The sequence below is a fragment of the Apteryx rowi genome, unplaced genomic scaffold (assembly GCF_003343035.1).
Source record: "Apteryx rowi isolate R43461 unplaced genomic scaffold, aptRow1 scaffold_391, whole genome shotgun sequence".
Taxonomy (NCBI): domain Eukaryota; kingdom Metazoa; phylum Chordata; class Aves; order Apterygiformes; family Apterygidae; genus Apteryx; species Apteryx rowi.
This window is the reverse complement of record NW_020450430.1, coordinates 520,976-543,856: the sequence shown is the minus strand read 5'-3', so window position 1 is coordinate 543,856 and position 22,881 is coordinate 520,976. Positions and strand designations below refer to the sequence as shown.

The window sequence follows — 22,881 nt, the reverse complement described above, 5'->3', positions numbered from 1 at the left end:
CCCCGCGCCGCCTGCCGCGCTCTGCTGCCGCTCCGCGCTCCGTCTCCATAGTGGTGTGCGTGGCTTTTTTTTTTTTTAATTTATTTTATTATTTTTTTTAACCACAGTACATTGAGGTGCGGGTATTGCACTGTTTGATTTGTTGTTCACTGCCTTTCTCGCACAGCAATAAAGCTGCACTTAAGATTTGCACAAATCTGTGGCCCTGCCTCAGTACGTGGGTTTTGAGCTGCTGCTTCAGCCTCCTCCTCCAGCACACTGTAGCTGAGCGATTCACCCTGGCTTTTACTGCTTTTTAAAGCCTGCCTTAACCCTGTTTCATCCTGGAAAAAAAAATAAATAAAACATCCAAACAATTTTTTTTAAGTGTGCAGAAAAATTTTTCCACTAGGAAAACCAATTCATTGCAGGGGGATATGAGAGAAATGTGTAACAAGGAAGGCAGCAAATACCTTTGATTTTTATTGTGATTTTTGGTGTTTTTTTTATGGTTACATTTGGATTCCATTTTCTTTCTCTTCTGAAATCTTCCAAACTCTGCAGGGTTTTTCTCTGTTTCCTTTCTACACCAGGCCATTACATTTTTGACATCAGCTTTTTGTCTAAACAGAACTTTCAGCTTAATTTCCATTGCAAAAACTGATCTGGAAATACCGAACAACACAGAGTTCACTTGGAAGCAAGAAATAAAAATAGTGGGAAAATAAGCTGCTCCCTCACAGGCCTTGTAGGAAATGGGAGCAAATGGAAATGTAGCAAATGGGAGGGGTGTAATAGCTACCTTTTTGCCCTGCAAGCTTATGTGTGTGACTCCAGCTGCTTCTCAGCCCTACTTTGTCTAGGCTGCTTTTGTCCAGCCAGCTGGGATTCTTTAACTTGCTGCTGATAGTACTTAGAAGCTGAGTTAAGAGTCTTTAAGTAGCTCCCCCATTCAGCCTAGTTCAGTTAAAACAGTGCAGCTGCTTTTCAGGCACCACTGAACACTGCCGTTGAGCTGGGAGAGGAAGTGGTTTCCTTCTGAAGTGTGAGAGGAGGAGAATGAGCCATAATTCTTCAAAGGGAAAATGTTACTTCACCCCCATAAGCTCAACAGACCTGTGGAAGTATTAACCGGAAACTGTGGGCCATTTGGGACAGAGGCAGTATTTGGCTTGGTCATTGAAAGGGTATCAGCATGTTGCAGAAACTGCTGCAATTCAAAGCAGCTTGTGTGACTGGGGAGCTGCTTTAGGGCTTTTGGTGCACTTCTTAAATAAATATGACCTTTTAAAAGTATTTTAACTGTTTATGGGGCTGGATTGTGAGTGAGAGAAGGGAAGTAGATAGTTTGCAGTTGAGGAAAGGAGACATTGCAGGGCAGGAAGGCCTTAATTAAACAGTGGGGAAGAATCTTCTTGGTTTTCCTCAATCAAAGATCATGGGTTTACCAGCTTTCATGTTCTTTCTCAGTGATGATGGGGTCCCAATTGTGTAGCTCTGGCAGGTAGTGTAGCAGATGTAGCATCTTCCTGCTCAAACAGCCAATCAAAATATCCTTCAGATGGTCACATCCTCAGCCAGGGTTCAATGCATCATTAAGTCGTGACGTGGTCTGCGGTGTTAAGCTATTTCTGCATTTGTGCATTCAGCTGGCCAGGAAGTGTATCAGTAGTCAAAACAGTGGTTTAACATTGCTAAAATCTCATTTACTAATTTAAAACAAACCAGCCAACCCACTATGATGTTTAATGAGCTCTGGTGGTGTTTTATCACTGTGAGCTGCATCTATGAGGAAAACATTGTGCTGCTGTGGTGGAAGCAACCAGAGGTGTTTGGGGACTCTTTGTGGAGTGTAGGGATGAAAGCATTGGCTTTGCTGGCCACAGTGGCGCTGATAGCCAGCGTTCTGTGTAAAAGCTTGATATCTTCTTGTGACTTGAATCAGGCAGTACTGCTATATGCTACTAGTGAAGGATATGTTGAAAGAAAAATGTCCTTATCAGTCTGTGTGACTTTCACTTCTAGGGAAAGAAAATAACCCAGGAAGGTGCTGGTGATGGGGAAATTCCAAAATTTGATGGAGCAGGTTACGACAAAGACTTGGTCGAAGCTCTTGAAAGGGACATTGTGTCAAGGAATCCAAGCATTCATTGGTATGAGGATTTTTTCAACTGAACTGTTTTTGCTAGTGTGGAGGAAGGAAGGAATTATCTTCCTCCTTACTCTTAAAATAGGGAGTCATCATGGTCTTCTACACAGGAGCAAAACAAGGTCTTTTGGTTTTAACAGTTTATTAATTTAATTATAGTTAGGCTTTTGTTGCTAACTGATGTTATGGATCCATTACAAATGCTGCTGAAATACAAGTACACTCCAGAGAACTTTAAAGATATCACTCTGATGTTCACGTTGTCCAAAACAATTTTTAATTAAGCAGCTCAGGGTAACTTGAGTTGAAAGTCATTTTTTCCCTACCTTTCGCAAGTGGATTCAATTTTAGGTCACAGGATTGTTGGAGTGCTCTCATGAGGCATATACTGGCATGCTAAAAGAGATGCTACTGAATGAAAAGCTTCTCTATTTTTCATTGTTTAAAAGCAGAAGAAATATTATTGTACAGGAATCTTACACAAGTTTCTTTGCCTTGCACAGGGATGACATAGCAGATTTGGAAGAAGCCAAGAAATTATTAAGAGAAGCTGTTGTTCTTCCAATGTGGATGCCTGATTTTTTCAAAGGGATCAGAAGACCTTGGAAGGTGGGAATTTATTTGGTGTTTTGGTAATTGGCAAGTTGTAGCTGTGCATGCTTGCTGCTGCAGTGTGTATGGATGTCTATATTAAAGTGATAAAAAGGCAAACAGGAAGGTTTGGGATTTTGTTCGTGAAATCCTGTCATAATGATTCATGCAAAATGCACTGAAATAAACAGCTGGAAGTGTGTGCAGGGTTTACAGTAAATAATAATTCTCATGTTTTCTCAGTCATTGTTGATGTCAATACTCTATATGTCAGCCTGTACATATGAGCAAGTATATAGGGTATAATGATAGAAGCAGAAATGCTTAATGGAAGCTCTGTTTTGGATTATGAGAGCCCCTCTTTACCACTTCACTGAAGAAAGCAGTCTTTGGGTGGTTTTGTTTTGCACATGCCAGCTGTCTCTTAATGCAGGCTGCAAACTGCGGGCTGGAAGATGCAAGGAGAAGGGGAGCTAATCTGCTCCACCTGCAGCTGAACATAGTTAAGTCCTGGAATGGGAGAAATTTGACATGGGAGAGTGAACTACAAGTGGGGTAACTGTAAGGATGTGGGACTGAGCTGGACTGGCTGGGGAGACCAGATATCAGAGCCCAGTCTGGGCCTTGCTCAGAGCTTAAAAGAAGGAGGGAAGAGGTTGCTGAGCATTTCTGTAAACAGAAAATAAAATTGTCTTGCTTTTGTTGAGGGTTGGATTGACCCTTGTTTTCGGAATAACTAGTCACAACACAGGGGCTTCCTGGCTACTGAGAAGGATTTAGGAGTGAACTGCAGAAAAGAGACTACTTGTTGCAAATTGTCTATCATTCTGACTCTGCGAAGCAATGACATGTAGGGAGCACTGTGTACGTGAGTAGTTTCCACAGTTTAATGCCCTGATTCAGCAGCATACATCAGTCCTTGTGGTACTGACACCTGCCCTCTATTTTTCTGCTCGATCCTTATAGTTCTTTTGCTTATACATGGGACTGGCCTTTAGGGTTGTCCTCTGCAGCCCGAGCCAGTCCTGATTCCACATTATTCTGCTTATTTACGGAACAAAGCTCTGCAGGAATTGATGAGTGGAAGACTTGTTCTTGAGACTTGTGTAAAGAGTGGAAGTCAGAATGGGTGGGAGTCGATAGTTGTGGGATTGCTGCTTGAGGAACGCTCCTGCTGAAGGCTTTGGCAAGTTCCAGGCAAACAGAAGGAGCAGGGAGGCTAGCCTGAACCTGGAGCCAGGACACCATAGAGGTCAAGGCAGGAAGGTCTTTTGGGTTTAGAGTGCTAGTGGTCAGTACCTGTGGGCTTGAGGTTAACCTTAAGTTTAACCAAACTATCAGTGTAGACAGAGCCTAAATATCAGTAGGCTAAAGTGTACGGAGAGATTTTGGTGTCTTTTGTCTGGCTGAATCTATCTCCATTTCCCCTTGGGAAAGAGGATGTTGATCCATACCCTCTTCACAGACTACAGTAGTCACATCAATCCTGTCTTCAAAGGCTTGTAAGGGAATGAGAAACTGCTATGTTTCTTTTGAACCTATTAACATGCCTAGAAGATGCAGTGGCCACCTATCTTTAAAGCACATATCTCAGCAGACTGCAGGCAATGTGAAGAGTGCTCCACTGGCCCTATCTCCAAATATTGTGACAGTGGCTAAGGAAACAATGGCCTGGTCCTAAGAGTTGTGGTCTCTTTCTCTTTGCATGAGATTATTTTTCCTTATTGGCCAGCGTCACATCTGAAAACTAACTGGTTGTAGATATGGAAAAAAGAACTCTAAGATTATTTCCTCCCTTTGGTCTGAAATGCAAATTGATTTCTGTAGGGTCCATGAAGAACCTTCATTGTTAGCCTTTTTCCTGATGACTTGTGAAGCTGTARCTCTCCTCAATTTATTTTTCACACAGAACAGCATGTGTTTTCCTTACTGTTGACCTCTGACTGTGCTACAAGGGTGAGGAGTTTTGAAGGGAAGGCTGTTTCTTGCAGTAATCAGTGCAGCAGCAGGCATTTGTTGAGCCTAGTCATTCAGGACAATAATTCAGGGAAAAGGCAGTCAAATCTGCTTTTGGATGTTCAGTCTCTCCTGAGAACAATTCCCAAGACAGCCCTCACATTTTGCCCCTGTATTCAGAGGACAGTGCCTTGTATGAAGGAGCCGGCTCTCCTCCCGACTCAACACAAGTGGTGTACACTTGCAGCTGTGGATTTCTGAGTGTCCATGGGCTTGCTCTTTCTTTTTCTCTGAACTGTTTTGTGCCAAGAAGGCCCAGTTGCTTGCTGCGCTTCCCACTGCTCTGCTAGTGATTGTTACAACAACAAGAAGTAACCCTGCAGTGATTGCATCAAAACACTCGCTCCCTGTGGTGCATTTCAGCTTCTTATTGGAATAGTCTGGATTAACAGAGCCTTAGAGGAAGAATAAAGAAGGCTTTGTGTTTGTCAAGGATTTTAACTAGTGAGTAAGTGGCAGCCTCCTAGTTTGCAAAGAGGAAAAAGCAATTTGATCGTATGTGTTTCTCTTTGCAACCATGTACATCTAGTTTTGCTGGGAACTCAAGTTCACCTTTTTTCTCTCTTTTTTTAAACTGATATTTCTATCTTCTTTATCCCCAGAGAGCTTCGTTTTCCTCTGGCTTTGCACCTGGTGTGGCTGCTTTGCACCTGGATGAAGCACATAAATAATGCTACCAAAGTCATGTGCTAGGTAACACTCATTTTAATAGTTACACAGGAGGTGCAAAGCCAAGAGCTTTCAATTCAGCAGTGAGCAGGGTGCGTAGTGGAAGCCAGAATTTGACCTTCCACAATAATGGAGGACCAAAGCATTACCTAAAAAGGATGATAGCTCCTTGTATCACCAGGTCATGCACTAAACAGAGTTTTTGTGGAGTCAAGTGTGATTTGAGTTGAGGTGAAGCTTTTTTTGAAGTATTAAATAAACAAATTTGAATCTCAGATAGAACAGTAAGTCACCTCTGACCTGATATCACAGGCTGAAAAAGTTCCACCCAGTTGCTCCGGGATTGTACTTGCAATACTACTATGATATTGGTATGACTATGCAGCAGCTGAAATCATAGTGTATGTCTGAATGTTCATGGGAAGAAAAAAACTCAATTTACATTTTATGCTTGATGCCCTGGAGTTTAGGAAACCTTGGACGGCCTGAAGAGTGACATTGGAGCGTTAGCTCTATGGAAGGAGAGTGAATGTTTCTAACTTAATTTGCTGATGAATGTATGTTGAGCTTGCATTAGTAAAGTGTTAAATGGCAGTAAAGGTGTTAAGAGTTAATGGAAAATGGAGTACAGAGAGACTATTGCTTTTGAATAGTACATTTTTGAATAATTGCATTCCCGGTTGATTTGTTTTTATAGATCTCTTCCATGTTATTCTTTGTGCTTTTTGAAGTAAATTTTTGTGAGGAACAGATGAAACCTAATTTGCACTGTGGCTTGCATTTAACGGATATTTTACTGCTGTGGCATTTTATGTAAGATATTAATTGCAAAGCACATTATGATGTGCACTTCTAATTCTAGCTAATTTGATTACCCTTGCAATACAGCACAACTTTACTTTAGGAAACTCTTGTTAGCATTTGATAAGATTTTGCAGTTAGAAAAAAACCATGATGATGTTACATGATGATGAGTAAATGTGTGCTGAGTTAGGAGAGATATGTGCTCCTTCCTCTTACTTTCTGATAGACTACAAGACCACAGACAGAAAGACAGTCTGATGGTGTGGGTGCCAGCCTGGGACTTAATGAGTGCAGTTCAGTTTTCTAGTTTAAAGTTTTTTGAATAACCACTGAGGTCCATATTAGGCTTTTTGTGGGGTTGAGCTGTAGTCCACACGAGCCACAGTTCCTAATCTGTAAAACAGAAAAAGCAGTGCTGTTCTGCAGTGTGGTGAGGATGGTACTTCAGCCAGGAGGTGCTAAGATGCAGTAATATGGCCTTAGAAGTACTTAGATGGAGAGACTGAAGAGAAACCTTTGTATTCAATGAGTGTTCTACTGGGTACTAAGAAGCAAAAATCAACCAGACTCATGCATGCACATGGTCAGGATTTTTTGGCAAAATGTTTTTCTGTAGAAAAATGCACTAATGAGAGAATGCAACTTTTTGCAAAAGTATTTTGGTGTCTGTGAAGCTTTCTTTATGAGAGGCCTTTGTTCCAAAAAGAAGAACAATTTGCTCTCTTCATCTGCCTGTACAGCCTCTCATGAGTTGGGAGAGACACCCAGCTTCAAGTCCAGGCTCTGGCTGACTCAGAGCAAGGCTGTAAATCTATTGCCCAGTTCTCAAGTGATAGCTGCAGCAGCAGTTATTGGCATTTGTAGTTCTGACTTCAGGGCATTAGTAAGAAAAATAAATGGCAGAACACTTCCATGCTGTTCTCATGAAGCACGGTTCTTTTGTCTTCCATTGATGACAATTATGTTATTAAGCATTTAAACAGATCTGGGATCCTATTAAGATGTATTGTAGCTGATTGCAAAGTTTCTACATTTGTTGTTCATTGCTTCTGCCTTCACCTTTCAGGGTGTGCTGATGGTTGGTCCTCCTGGCACTGGCAAAACAATGTTAGCAAAAGCTGTTGCTACAGAATGTGGAACAACATTCTTCAATGTCTCTTCCTCTACTCTGACATCTAAATACAGGGGAGAGTCTGAAAAGCTAGTCCGCCTCTTGTTTGAAATGGTATGTCCTTGATGATGTGGTTTGTGGATCACTAAGGTGAGAAGGGACCTCTCTGTTGGTTCCCCAACCCTCCAGTAGCATGTTGGAAGCATGGAGTTCGTTGCACTGACACCCCTTGACCAGATAAAAATATGCAGTCTCTCTCTTCTTCTGATATGTTCTTGATGATTAAGAAGGGAATATTTGTAATCCATGTTCAGGATATCATTTTCTAGGCTATAGGTGAAACTGTGGCAGTTCCATATAGAGTCATGAACTTGACTGAGATTCAGTTCTTACCATTTGGGATAACAAGCCCATAGGAAGTAGATTTGAAATTGGAGGATTTGGGGAACTGTTATTCTAGAAGCAAAACATTTTAGTTCGGTTTCTATTTTGAACGGTGGCTGCAAAAGCTTCTCAGTGAATTATTGGGTGTAGTTCATCATGTGGGTGTGTGAGGACATGCCCGCACAGACATGTACTGAGGGGTCATTCATGTCTTCATGCTCCTCATTTCACTTCTACCATACTCTCAGTGAAAACCTGTCCCTTCAGAGATAGGCTGAGCTCCCTTCTTTCCCCTATACTTTCCCTTCATCAGCACAAAAATCTGGACATTAAAAACTGCCTATATTTTGATTGTGTTCCTTTTCCCCTTTGCAATACTGGTTGCTTAAGAAAACAACGAATGTTGAAAGACTTCTGACTCAAGGGGTACAATTTGAAGTGTATAAACTTAAGCCTATGCCAAACTGTTTGTAAAATCAACCTTTTAAATTACTTTCTTGCAACAGGGAGAAGGGATATGCTGTTTTCTTTATGTATGTAGTATACCTAGCTCAATTGGGTTGTGGTCTGATGAGGGCCTGTGCTTGCTGCTGCGGTCTTAATAATGATGTTTTCATTTGAATAAAGGCGAGATTTTATGCTCCAACAACAATCTTCATTGATGAAATAGATTCCATCTGCAGCCGCAGAGGCACATCTGACGAACATGAGGCGAGTCGCAGAGTCAAGTCAGAGCTGCTTGTGCAAATGGATGGTAACCAGTGTTTAGATCTGAGTTCAGGGTTGGGATGCTGTTTCTTTCCAGGGGGGAACATCAGAATTTGAGCAATCTGAAAAACCTGGCTTCATGGATAGAGGGAAAATAAGGCAGAGTTTTGGAGTAGTGTATTTTCAGAATGTTCAAAGGCAGATAAATGAAAAAGGTGTTCTGTTTTCATTTGTTTTTTCTAAAGTGGAAAATTAAAAGCTCATTTTTAGGAAACAGCTCTCTCTAGGAGAAGCAGATATTGAAGATYTGTGCAGTTGAATACAGGCCTTTGTTTCTGATGCAATTTAAACAAATTTCTTTTCTTTCCCACAGTCTACTGTTTAGGGTTCCCACTGTCAGATCTGATTTTGCCATATCTTATTGTGGCAGCTAATATCGCCCTGTTAATCATATTTAGTACCTGTTCTGTGCAGGTGCACATAGTGAGAAGCACTGTCTAAGGAACATTTTATGGTGTAGTGGTTTGATAACCATCTCTGTGCTGTGGTTATTATCTAACCACTATTTATAATGTCCTCAAGTGTGCATGTTCATTGCAGTAAACTCAGGGCAGGCAACTTTTTGCTTCAAAGTGATTATTTCTTTGCAGTCCTCCTTTGGGAGGCCAAGGAGTTGCTCTCATTTCTTCTGTGGCCATATTGAACAGAGATGGCCTTTTTGGTCCAGTATTGGTGGGGCATCATGTATGACTGCATTATTAGCCCTGTCAAAGAGAGCCTTCCCCTGACTCTGCAAAGGAATTAACTGTCCCCTTTTCTGTGGCAATGGTGGTCTTGTCACACCTATGCTGAGAGAAGTTTGGAAAGTGCTGCTGAGCTTTGTTCAAGCTTCTGCGAGGTTTGTCTAGGGTTTCTTAGCAAGCATCTCAATCAATAAGAGTAGTGGAGTGAAATTTCTCTACACTGTTGTTCTTGCAGGGGTGGGTGGTGCTCTGGAAAATGATGACCCTTCCAAAATGGTTATGGTATTAGCAGCTACAAATTTTCCCTGGGATATTGATGAAGCTCTCCGAAGGAGATTGGAGAAGAGGATTTATATACCTTTGCCCACAGGTATTTTTGCTACGAGTGTTTTCCTTTAAAATAGCCTTTCCAAGACTAGCTTAGGGCTGTTCCAGGACTGTGGGGTTTGGGACGAATCTTGATGTTTCTGTGATGAACGGTGAGTTTCAGGGGTTAATCATTTGGCTGGATCACTTTAAAGAGAGTGAGAGAAAAAGAAAATACTTGCTTGGGGGCTTAAAAACAAAGAGCTGCAGTTTTTCATTGCAAGCCCATTGATGGGTTCTTACATTCTGAAGGAGAGTTAGCTTTAATGAGCCTGGAATTATTTTAAATGTTTAACAGTCAATCCTTGAGTGATCATCAAAGGCAGCCTTTGGACATGTTAGGAAATACTGCAAATGCACTCTATGCCCTTGCAGATGAATGCAAAGAAGTGGATCCATGAATTTTCCCTCACAGGCTTAGTTCATTGTAAATCACTGCTTGCTGGCCTTTATGACTAGGCTTCAAGTCGCTCTGAATGCAGCAGGCTGATTGCTGTCCTGCCCTAAGACGTCTCAGCTTGTATTGTCTTTCCTGGCTGTCATTTATCTGTCCTATTAATTTTGAGATTCCTATCACTTGAAGTTTGCATAGCTTTGTTTCTTCTTGGTACAGTGAATACCTCCTCTCCCTGCATGAGCACTCAAGATAACAAGATGTGTGTTCATAGTGACAGCAGTTGTGATTGAGTTTAGCAGGTATAAGGACACTTTAATAATTCTACAGCTTGTCTTTGCAGCTTACAAACAGTAACAGCTCCTAACAGGATGCTTGTCTTTATGACCAATTAGTTTAAAATCCTATCAGTTTTTGCTCTTGTTTCTATTTAAACAAGATTGGTTTTTGACACAGTATATTACACCCTGGACAATATTTGAGATGTGTTCCTGATGTATTTCCAGTCTTATATTCCATTGCATTTATTCTGTACATGAGGACATTGAGCTGTTCCATGAAAATCTAAATGATGTATTTATAATTGTGCTGTGTAATTTGATGTGGCCAGGCATTTTAATTGAAAAATTATATGATATAGTATGTCATATATACACCTGTAAATTGTGGAATTTGGTGTGAGTATATATTCTACAATGTATCATTTTCAAAATATTGTAAGGGCTTGTTGATCCTACTGGGAAAAGTTTAAAAAACAAGAAAAATGTTCTCTAATAGAGGAGGCTCTCTGCAGGTTTGCCATATGTACGTTGAGGTGCTCTGTAAATAATAAATTTCCATTTTATAGTCAGTGCCAGCTGTGTGTGAATGATAGCCGTCTGTGTTACTGACAGTTCTGCAAAACACTCAAAAACAGCAGCCTTAGACATGCTTTCTGATTTTTTTTTTTTTTTTTCTCCCCTCCCTTTTTAAATTAGGGACACTAATAAATAAAACATGAGTGTGGATGTTTCTTTAAGACTTTTAGCTTTTCCTACTGCTACTTCCTCTGTAGTGGCTGTCTCTGTTGTAAGTCATAAAAATTGGTCACTGTGGAAATAAAGATGCTGAGCTGGTATATGTTCCCTTTAGAGTAAAAGCCAGAAGAGCATTCATCCTCTTTACCACCCTTGCACACAATGACACAGAGGCCTCAGCTGTCAAATGTGAATTCTCTGTTATAAGCCTAGGTTGTTTAAGTTATGCACACAAATGCACCTATGCACATGCCCTTCAAAGAAAAATGGTTAATTGGCTGCATAGGTATTCATTTACATATCTGGTGCATACATATCAGTATGCACATATCTATGTGCATACTGCACCTAGTTTTGAAAATGGGATACCAGAATGTTTGTATTGCAAATATATTAATATGTTTACTGTATTAATGTATCTGCTTTCTATCAGGCTTCAGCAGCTTTCTTGGGTCCCAACTGGGTAAAGCACTTAAACGCATGCTTAAGGTTCAGCCTATTGTTAAGGGTTTTGTATTGTCTACAGCTCTGTTAATAGTATCCTCTTTGTGTTTCTAATGAAACTGTGTGAATAATATGCAATCAAACAGTTGAACAGCGAGCGAATCCAAAGGATTATGAGAAGAAGCAGACACTTGTAGGATTGTGCTTTTGTGCCCTTGGGTAGTATGTGACCAAATGTTTTGTCACCTGTCACATAACAGATATTTTTGATGATGTATGACTTTTGAAAATGTCTCTAGATTATACTGTTTAAAGTATACTGCTTTGTCCATACACTTTGCTGTACTTGGCTGCACACTTTACTGTGATTTGTCCTATCACTTTTCTTTTCTTATGTTAAACCCCTTTGTATTTTTCACTGAAAATCTAAGTTGTGTTTTTATCTTTTTTTTTTTTTAATGTTACTCTTTTAAGTCTTCAAACAAATATTTTTTATGTTGTAGCAAAAGGCAGAGCAGAACTACTTAAGATCAATCTTCGGGAAGTAGAACTGGATCCTGATATCAGCCTTGAAGAAATTGCTGAGAAAATTGAAGGCTATTCYGGTGCTGACATCACTAATGTTTGCAGGTATCTTATTCACCTTAATTTGCAAATAAAACTGCATGTAAAATCATCAGTTGCATTATGTGATAAAAGAGAATACCCACTACAGCTGAAGCCATGCTAACAGTGGCTATGTGTGAGGCCCAAATCGATTTACTGGTACCGTTACTGTCATGTCGAGCAGTCTAAAGACCATGCAGTCTTTGTATGAGATGTGACCTAAGTTTGCTCTGGTCTTAAGAGGAAAAAATTATCTGAGCAAATCTCTTCTGTTACCATTGTCTGCATTTATTGAATGTTGTTTATCTGGTATAAAACTAGTTTGGATTTGTTTTTAATCCCATGGATTTAGGAGCTTGAATTTCCTGATACAAAGGAACTTTTCATAGAATGTTTCTTTGGGACTCCTATATATTGTATGTTGAGAGAGCACCAGTTGCAGCACGGTTTTGGTTTCTGCCTGATGCTTCTAGGTGCAAAGGTGATGCAGATAGCGTATAGCAGTAGTATTGAATTTATGCCTAAATAGGGTTGTGTTAACCACAGATCCCTACTGCAATAGCCTCATTCCCTGTTCCATGGGAAATTCTGGAATGAAGAGGAAAAGAATCAAACTTTCAAATCCCAGTTACATGAGAAGTTGAGTCCTGTCGCAGATGTTTCTGATACTCCCAAGCTGCTGGGCTTCTTGCAGCCTGCCATGCTGAGGGGGGAACTCTGACTCTGGGGCAGCTTGCTGAGGGAAGCCAGTAGCCCAGGAATTCCAGTAGTGCGGGTAGGAATTTGGGAACTGAAGCTTTAATTTCCCTTCCTCTTCCTCATGTGGCATAGCATGATCTAGGTGACAACCCAAAGCACAATTAAGTCTATTCCCTGAGTTGATGTTGTAAACTTCATAATGCTTCTGCCTGCACCCACTTTTGACCCACTGTGGTGAGCTCAAAATGTGAGGGGAGGGGAAGGCTGCTGTGCCACGACTGTGGAGAGGAGAAAGGGAAGGAAAAGAGGGCAGCTGGCATCTCACCACAGCATAGTGAAGGCTGGACTACTCCGGGAACCAGTAATGTGAGCTGGTGTATTTCCCTCCTCTTCCACAGACTGTTTCAGGTTTTGACAAATGAAGCTCTTCTAGTGAAGTATAGGCATTTGAAAAAACTTAACAGCAGGAACTCTATATCCCCTACAAAGACAGAGTCCCTACCAGAGAAACTGATGCTGTGGGGTTGGGGGGGGTGTGTATTTTTGTTTTGGGGGAAGGTTTTGCTGCTTCACATTGCATGTGAAATGACTCCATGGTTTTGAAAACTTGGTGTATCACTCAGTGCAATAGTTAAATTACCTGTTCTCCCTGAGGCTTATGTTATCCTTTACTGGGAAAAAACAGGGGAAAGAGACTATGTAATTGCAAACTGCATGTGGGCTGTGGTGGAAGAAATGAGCAGTCTTCTCTGTGCCAGTGGGCCACACTGGCAGCATGAGAGCTGGGGAGGAGTTGTGAAGGAGGTAGAGCGTGAGGAGCCACAGGCGCCAATGGCCTTGGCCCTGCAGGGCCCCATGACACTAGTGTTTTCTGCATCCTGCTCTGCCCTTTACAGATTCAGGTGCCCTGTTTGAGCAGGTGGTGAAGCTGGGCTACACTCCAAGCGCTTGCTGGCTCCCCTAGTGGGCTACGTGGTGTGGAGAGGGCTGAAATCTAACGGGACAGTGGGGAGATGCAAAATCCAGAGTACTTAAAAAAAAAAAAAAAAAAAAAAAAAAAAAAAAATTTGAGCACAATTTCCCTCCTGCCTTGCCCTTTCCTGCACGGAAGATGTAAGATTTCATCTCTATTAATCATTGCAAAAGGTTTTCAGTTTAATAGTTTTAATTATCTCTGCACGTTTACCATATGGTTAAATGGGTTTTGGTACCAATGCATTCTTTATGTTGAATTAATGTAGTGATCTGGGAATATGGAAGCTAAGAAAGATGTGATCCACATCTTCTATGGTAAATAAATGCTTTCTTAAGTGTTCTTGCCAGTGGTTTCTAGCAAGAGAATACAATCAAAATTCATAAGCTTACAGCATATGCTGCTACCAATTAGCTCTCATGCATTGTCCTGTATTTCCAGGGATGCCTCTTTAATGGCAATGAGACGACGTATTAACGGCTTAACTCCAGAAGAGATTCGGGCACTTTCTAAAGAGGAACTTCAGATGCCGGTTACCAAGGGGGACTTTGAGCTGGCTCTGAAGAAAATCTCCAAATCTGTTTCTGCTGCAGACCTGGAGAAGTATGAAAAATGGATGGCAGAGTTTGGATCTGCTTAATCTCAGTGACAGCTAGACTTTTATGGCTTTTGTTGTTTTCACTTGTAAAATGAGTTAGAAATCTTTTTAAAGGTTTAATGAAAGGTCTGCCTCTTTTTCCCTTCCCCTCCTGCCACCCTTTCTGGTGACAAGATCTCCTTTTAAACTCCATTTGCATTTAAAGGGAATAAACACAGTAATGAACTTATATTATAAATGATATTTTATGTCTGAATAGTAAAACTGGACAAACAGGAAGGAAAAAATTATACTTTTGAGGATAATCTTTTATTTTTCCAGTGAAGAGCAGTGTTACTTATCTCCTTATAGTCATCTTTCATGGCTGAAATCAATAAATCAGCCAGGGGAATGTGACTACAGAGGAGCTAACAAGGGCTCGCTGTTCCCCCTGCTCTTCGGAAGTGCTACATCTCTGCTGAGCTGCTGACTCTGCCTGCCTTGAATATGACATCGAAGTTACTGTTCTCTGATGTGGTTCTCTTTGCTTGAGTATTCAGAGCAAAGCATGTGGATTAATTGGCATTAGAGAGAGGAAATAAGGATTGGTCTTCATCAGGACATGGGCTCAGACCTCCTCTCTTGTACGCCCATTTGGCACTGATGTCACTTCAGACTGGACTGGTGTTGCCTGTGATTTCTCCTAATGGAAATGAGAGGAAAAGCAAAGGGCCCTGATTGATTTTAGTCCAATTTATGTTTGATCTCTAAACATAGTTTGTACCCAGTTTGACCAGTAGGCACTTTGACTTAAGTTACACCTTGCACTTTTATGCTTATGTATCATCCAACTATACTTTGTGCTTTCTAGATATTATTATTATTATTAAAGTACCAGTAGTTTAATACAGTAAAAACACTAATATCAAGGCTGTCCTTAAAACAGATGGCTATGGACTTCCACTTCTGATTAGGCATGAACTCTTTCCTAGCTTTCCTAGACAATGGAATTTGCACTTGTTTATGTTGTAGAACTGTTTACAATTAATTTTTTTATGAAGATTTCTTAAAAATGTATGAGTGTGTAATTGATTTTTGGAAAATGATCTCTATGATCTCATTTCTGTTCTCACCTGTTTCTTCCCCTCCCAATCCTAAATAAAAGTGCAAGTGTAGGGACAAGAAGGGTTAGGTTATAAACTCTGGCATGAGAAATCCTCTCTCCAGAGTGTTGCTGCCATGCTGGCAGTGTGACCGTTTCACAGACTCTGGCAGTGAGTCTGACATACAGAGGCTTCCCCTACTAGGAATGAGAAGGAAAGGCCAGTTTTACAGAGAAATATGCAGACTCTGAAATTCTCAGTGATTTCCTGAGCTAGGCTCTGAATATCTTGGTGACCTGGAGGGACTATGCAGTTCAGTAGGTATTCTGCCCTTGGGCTCTCTGCTGAGACTGCTAGTGATGTAGCCAGGTGTGGTAAAGTGGAGTGAGAAATGGATCTCTTTCACAAAGTAAGCCAAGTATTCAGAACTGTCCAGCTCCTCTTGAATGGGACTGTGTCCTTACTGCTGCTTCTTTTTGCTAGTTCTTGAAATTTTCAAATAATGTCAGTAATTCATCACACTGATCTGAGCACCTTTTGGGCATGACATGTATGATCCGTTAAGGTAAATGCTGCTCTAGCGTGTCTTCTGTTCAATAGCAAGGACTGTCAGGATATAAACTTGACAACTCTGCAGCGTCTATCTGATTGGGCTACATTTGCAATTGTTCCTGTCTGTCAGTATTTTTTTTCTTCTTTTTATATGAAGAACACATCTTGGATTGATCCTGTCATTTTATAGGTCTGCCCCAATTTGCATGGAGAAACATCAGGGAGATTAGTATCATCATGGAGATTCTGTCAGTCTTTTATTTGACATGAAACTCAATTGGGACTTTAGAAGCATGTTTCCATGTGGCACTCTAGAAAAATGCCTCCTGGGATTGGTTGAGACACACAGCTGCTGTTCATATTTTTCTGAAGAACAGAGTATCTCTGCTGGCTAGCATTAGGCTCTGTTAGACTCGAGGACAGGGAGGTCAGCATAGGAGGAACATCAGCTTTTACCCTTTTCGTCTATGGGGGGAATAAAAACTCCAGTTCCTTCTTTCCTGACCAGCTCTTGTTAACTAGGTACAGTAGAGCCCTCAGGGTTCACAGTACGTTGGCTGTGAGACTAAGTGGAACAGAGCTCTCTGCACTGGAAGATGAGCAAGCAGAAGCCGTGTTGATTCTTTATAGTTCATGGATAAATTCCTCCAAGGACTAGTCCGTTCATCCCAGGAAATAACTAGACCTTTACAGAGAGAAAGCTCTAAAAACACTGGCACAGTCTGTCATTTTCTCCTTATGAAATCTGTAGGCTACAGCTGTTACTCTTCTTTTGGTTTTACTGCAGTAGAAATTAGTAAAACTATGAGATTCTTTTGTGACCAATACTAGAGTAGCAGCCCAGGGTCTCTCATCTAGCCAGCTGGGGAGACCATTGCTGCCTGAGGAGCTTACAGTCTGCACAGTCAAGCTCTGGAAGGGAACAAACGTGGAATACCAGTAACTCATCCCATTTGGCTGCCCAAGAGCAGTGCTGGGATTCAGCAACTGCTACTTAGAAAGATGTAAGCATCGGTTTTCTCAGTGTGATTCTACAAACACCAGTGCGCCTTCTGCTGAAGAAAGTACAGTGTTTAGCAAAAATGTCATTCCTTGGCTCTTTGATAAACCTTCTACCTTAAAGTGTTAAACTGCCTTCTTGCAAGTCAGCAAAATTTGCTATTCTGGACGTTCCGTGTAGTGGGAACTGTTCAGGCACTGCAGTCTTTTACTCTAAAGGTAATGATCTCTACCCAAAATGGGTTTTTCTGTATAGGTCCATTCATCCTCTGCTGCTGCAGAGCAGAAAAGTAAGTTTCCAGGCCACAGATTTTTGTATGTATGATGGTTGTGCCTGAGCACTGCAGCCATGACTTGGGCCCCACCAGAGCAGGCACTCCACAAGACAAAAACTGTCCCTGCCCTGCTGAGACTTTTCAGCATTAGGAGCTGACTGTATATGCTGACCCTTACAGATTTACCAAGACTCATGTATGCACTCACCTGGATGGGCTTGCAGGTTGGCTTATAAGCTCAAGAGGGGAGCCAACGGAGGGGTATAACAAGGAGTGACTGGGGAAGGAAGGCCAGGCTAACAGCAGTAGCAACTCAAGGCCCCAAGCATGAGCTTACAGGTCAGTGAGCAGCATATGTCCAATTTGTGTCCCACTGGGGGAAACCCTAGGTTAGGGATGTTTGAATCATCAGAGTGCAACATACTAATATATCAGAGCCTGCTGCAACCATGTGTTCGGTCTATGTCTGTATGTGTGTATGGAGATACATATGTATATATACATGTATATATATACACGCACACACACTGTTCAGTATGTGGTGCTTCAGTAATTTGTACCTAAATTACACTAAAACATGTTTTAAAGCTGTGTTTCAGTGTAAATACTCTCTTGGGTGGCACTGTTAAGTTTTGTACAATAAGCATATGGGTTGTATGAAGTAATAAATGTATGTGTAGAGTCTTTTTGTCTCTCTCTCTTTGGGCCTGTGAATGCTTTTCTAGTGACAGTTCCCAAAGGCAGCCTCACAGTGCAGATGTTTTCAGTATGTCACAGTGATGTTGGATTCACCAAAGTCCTTGGCAGCGAACAGTTAAAACAGGTCTGGTTTTTTTGGGTAGTGCTGTCAGTAATGCTTTCCCTCTTAAATTGGCCTTTCATTGCTACAAGCTATAAAATGGTGAATGCGCCAATGCCCAGCACTTGGAAGGAGGGTGGAGGAGAGGAGAGCAGAGGCCCTAGCAGATGTTCAGTGTTAGCGCCTGATTCAGACCTCATATAGCTGGGCGGGTTTTTTATTGCTTGCCCCTGGGCTGAAAGTACAATCAGGCACTAAAGAAGTTATATCATCAGCTGCTTGCTAACCAGAAGTCTTTCAAGAGTAAAGCTTCTATTAGGAAAGAGGTTACAAAGTTGGAAAGAGAAACCAAGTCTCTTGAGACTGAGCTGGTTATTCGAATTTTCTCACTAACTAACTCCCTTATGAAAGTATGTGTAGTTTCCAGTGTTTCATAATGCCTTAAACATGAAAGAGCGAGCAAAGGAAATTGCTGATCAAGGGATTTCGGGAAAGGTCAGATTTTTGCATAGGAAGTTCAGTTAACCCCAGTTTAAAAGAGACTACAAAGTACTAAAGGTACACTGATCTGTTCTGGTTGTGGGGAAGATAAAAGGGTTTATGTGTGTGGCAAGGAACCTCTCCATCAAGCGAGCAAAGACTTAGCTCTACAGTCCAGACTTGAGGAGGTGAAAGCAGCAGAGGAAATTGTGAAAAAACTTCTGTCTACTTTTGGAATAAACTATCCTGAATTAGATCATTGAGGTTTTTTTCTGATCTTTAACTACAATAAGAGCGTGATGAGAATGCAAGTGCTGCTGTGCTGCCTGGGATGACATGGGAAGCCTGAGAACAAAAGAGCAACAGGTTGGTATTAGCAGGGTGGAGCAAGTTGTGTCAGGACTAATGCCRCGTGCAGCGGCAGCCGGGGCCTGCTTTCTGTCAGGTGCCTCCCGAACAAAGCTGTCAGCCCGGGCTGCAGTGATGCGAGGCAAGGATGGCCTCAGTCTCCATCTCAGTAGCCCTGTAATGGAATAAAATGAGTTGTATAAAGCTACCCATGATGGTGATCGCAAAGACTGTCATCCTAAAGCCCTGATACCCTCCAGGGAATCGTAGCCAGAGGATTATTACCAGAAATTAGCATCAGAAGCTTCTGTTTTCCTGTAAATTCTGCTTCTCCCCTGGCTGAGAGATGAATGCTCCAGTTCAACCTGCTACAAGACCCACATTCCCAACAGTGGGTTACAACCAGTGAAGCTGGAGAGGGAGGAAGGCTCCCAGGCAGAGAAGGTGGCCAGTGGTCTTTTTCCCTGGTCACATTAGGTGTTTCATGAGCGCACCTGTCCAAAAGGTTGGCCATGGCTGCAGGTGCATAAATCATGCATGTTTCGGAGCCTGGCTGCCACCCAGACCTTGGCTGGCCAAACTGTGATATTCCTGTCTCTCACAGCACAGAAGAGTCTTGCATTGGACCCTCTCTGCCTTCTAGGCCAGCCTGGTTTTGTACACTGGTTGCGACCTGTTTGTCTGACCCACTTTCTACAAACAGAATTGTTCTGTGCCTAGAGGAGCAGCTTTTGTGCAGTACAGAGCATGCTTTCTGATCAGCTGAAGAGCTGTGCTCCTACACGTGTCATTACCTAGGTGTTTTGGGAAGCTCCCAGGAATTTCCCTATTCGTTTTAAAAAGGCCCCAAGTAGTATTAAAAATGATTGGAATGATGTATAGCTCACCAGAGAGGAGAGCTGAGATGTCTTAGCTAACCTGATTACCCAATACAAGAGCTTAAATACACTACTTAATTAGATACACTACTTAAATGGCCAAGAAAGGTGCCACGAGGAACGTTCTGTTTTTCTTAAGGGGCAAAGTGCTGGGATGTTCCCAGTTCTTACTGCAAGGACAGAGTCGGGGTTGTGTCATGGGCCTGCTCCATTTTCTAGCTTTTGTGTACTTGTGAATTCTTGTTTGTTGTAACAGGTAACAGTTTTCTCAGAGTCAGGGGGAAGCCAAGGAGACTGGAGCTTTTGGGGTCTTGTAATCTGGTTGGTATGTGAGGCAGCTGTGAACATTCCTAACATGCTTATTTTTGCAGGAAAGCATCCTGCATCCTGTGTGGCTGTCCTGCTGTAGCTTTGTGCAAAGTCTCTTAAAATAGGCTAGAATATTAACTTAAAGAGATAAGTTTCTACCGCCAGATTAAAACTGTGTTACTCCCATTTGTGAGCAGTCCCTAGTGTGAGTTGTTCAACTGATGTAAGAGAAACAGTTCTACAAGTAAGAGTTTTGTGAACTTGACTATGGAAAGCAAGAGAGGTAGAAAAATTTTTGCTTAAACTACATAATACCCAAGATGTTAAGAGCAGATGGAGTTGAAATTTCTGCTTCTTGTGCCTTTCCTGTTTATCTAGCAGTTACACTGCTTGTTCTTTCTGGTTCCAATTTGTTTTGAAATAATTACCATTGTTTATCCATCTCTCAGACAGCGTTTGCAGATGAATTGTTTCCACCGAGCCCTCTTTTGCTTAGCAGTTGGTGTTTTTGCACAGTGTGTTGTGTGACATCTAATTGAACAGGTAGATTGTATGAGCTCTATGAGCTCTTCCTTGTGAAGTAAAGGTCACTGGAACGGTGAAGGTGAGAGGAAATGCGCTGAATACCAATTGGACTGCCAGGAACAGATACCATAGCAACTCCGTACAAGGTTTATAAATATCACCAAAAAGAAAAGAGGAATAACCTTAAGGAGCTGCTGACAACACTGCAATATGCATGTTGATAAAACTGTGGTCTTTGCATCCTTGCTAGTACGCAGAACATATATAACAGGATGGAAGTGGCTTGGCGAATAAGGGAAGCCAATGGCAGTTGCTGCTGACAGATTTCATCACCCAGCCTTGCTGCTTAAAAATGTACCAAAGTCCAGGGCAGGTTTGTTAAGGGCACTACAAAAGCTGCCTTTTACTGAGTCATATTTGACTTCCTAGTAGGTTGGTTTCCATCTTTAAATGTCTTTAAACTTTCAGATATGCTGGGGCTGGAGTGCTTTTTCAAGGCTGTAAGAAGTGTATGTTAATAGTAAGGTGTTTCTGTAGGGTCTTAGGGCTCTGTTGCGCTAGGTACCATTCAGATGCACAATAAGAGATGCTTTAAATGCTTACAAAGAGTTGCACTGGTGGAAGGATGGGAAGGGAGGCAAAGGGGAAGTGACTTACCCAAGGTCATTCAGTGGCAGAGGCAAAACTATCCCTCTGACTCCGTGTCTGGTCCTAAAGGATACTCTAGTGTTTTCAGTTGCTTTGGATTCACAACCCCCTAATAGAATTAAACCCAGCAAGTTTGTTTTTCTCAAATACTTCTAGAGGCCCTTAAAAGTAGCTTGTGGTGTTCCTGGGGGTGGCAGATGATAGTTTGGAAAGCACTGGCCCATGTCATCCTAAGCTTGCCTGCATTTTTTATGCAAGGGAGTGTATAATAGATCCTGTTGATTTTATTTTCTTCTTGTTAGTTTGCTCAGAAAGACGAAGCCAGGCAAATGTGAGGTGCTTCTGGGAGTTTATTTACAGTGTGTCTTTTTTGTGCAGATTAGCGTTTCATCAGCATATGGCACAACCATTTAAAATAAATATTTGGCTTTTCTTAATTTATGCTGATGAAGAAAGGTCCCTGAGCATACATATATATTCCTCTGTTGTATGTAATTAGACATTTCTACTGCTGCGCTGGGGGACTGGCCCCCCGCTCCTTGCTGCGAGGAGCTGAGAGCTGTGCTTCGCCCCCTCTCCTGTGCAGGGGCCATCTGCACCTCACTCTGCCGGGCAGCTCCACGGGAGTGGGCAGGTGCCTGTTTCTCTGCTCCCGCATACACCAGCCCCAGCTTGTCTATCCCCATGCTGGCACCACCAGGTCAGCTTCCCTCTCTAGATCCTGGGTATTTAGATTTATTTAAAGCTGGGAACATGCCCAGTTTCCGCCTGGCACCCCTGTCCCCAATCACCTTCTTTGCCTGACGAGGCAGCTGTCCTTTTGCAAGACGCGACCCCAAGCAAAGCGTATAACAGCTATCCACTTCAGCTGGGGAGCGTGCCTGGAAAAGCTGTCGGCAGCTGCAGGGCATGACTGCAGCCAGGGTGTGCTGGGTCATGTCCTTGCGTACCCACCCCATCCGGACAAGGGAAATGGTGCGAAGGGAGGGATGTTCCCACAGGCACACACTGAGGACTTGGAAGGGAGAAGAGCAGGAAACCTAGCTAAAAAAAAAAAAAAAAAAGGAACAAATGAAAAGCTAACCAGTTTTAAGATGGAGCAGAGAGGGCCCTGTGACTGAGGTGGCTGTTCCCAGCCCTGTGGTGTATCCAGATGTCTTGTTATCTGACACAAGGTCTGCAAACTTTTTTCTAGTTCCTAATCTGAATCTGTTCATTCTCAATTTGCATCCATCTGATCTTGTGCTAATAGCCTTCTCTAGATCTTCTTACTCTCTGATATTTATCCTACATCCCTGAATGTATTTATAGAGTCATTATATAAAATGACACTTTGTGCTCTGTTAGACTGTACAAGCTCCTTTAGGCTTTTTAATAGGACAGATCCTCTTTAGCAATCTTTCTTTCCACCTGCACCTGTTTGTTTCTTTTTTTTTAAACACAAACCAGCAGAACTGTACACAGTGGGTCCATAAGCCACACATGGCAAGTACCCAAAAAGGCAAGGACAAAAGAAATCACTGTCCTGGTGTGTTGTTATAATCAAGCAAATAAACCAAGTATTTGGTTGTATAACCTATGGGAGGGTGGAAGATTTAGATATATTGTTGTTGGACAGCAACTAGAACTCATTAAGATGACGGAGACAGTTGCAGGCAGCAGGATGCACAGAGGAAGGGGCAGAAATGCAGAAGCTCTCCAAGGGAAGACAAGAGACAAGATTTGGAAATTCTGTT

At 42.0% G+C, this 22,881-nt stretch overlaps 1 protein-coding gene across 2 annotated transcripts in view; it reads left to right on the top strand.

Moving 5' to 3' along the window:
- KATNAL1 (katanin catalytic subunit A1 like 1) overlaps positions 1 to 17,842 on the top strand; it is a 43,027-nt gene extending 25,185 nt beyond the window's left edge. For both annotated transcript variants that reach the window (XM_026074599.1, XM_026074598.1), the window contains exons 6-12: positions 2,005 to 2,132; positions 2,632 to 2,737; positions 7,275 to 7,433; positions 8,331 to 8,457; positions 9,390 to 9,524; positions 11,878 to 12,004; positions 14,094 to 17,842. In XM_026074599.1, coding sequence (XP_025930384.1) covers positions 2,005 to 2,132; positions 2,632 to 2,737; positions 7,275 to 7,433; positions 8,331 to 8,457; positions 9,390 to 9,524; positions 11,878 to 12,004; positions 14,094 to 14,292 — 981 coding nt within the window. In that variant the 3' untranslated portion in view covers positions 14,293 to 17,842. The remainder of the gene's footprint in view (positions 1 to 2,004; positions 2,133 to 2,631; positions 2,738 to 7,274; positions 7,434 to 8,330; positions 8,458 to 9,389; positions 9,525 to 11,877; positions 12,005 to 14,093) is intronic.
- Positions 17,843 to 22,881: the final 5,039 nt, after the last annotated feature.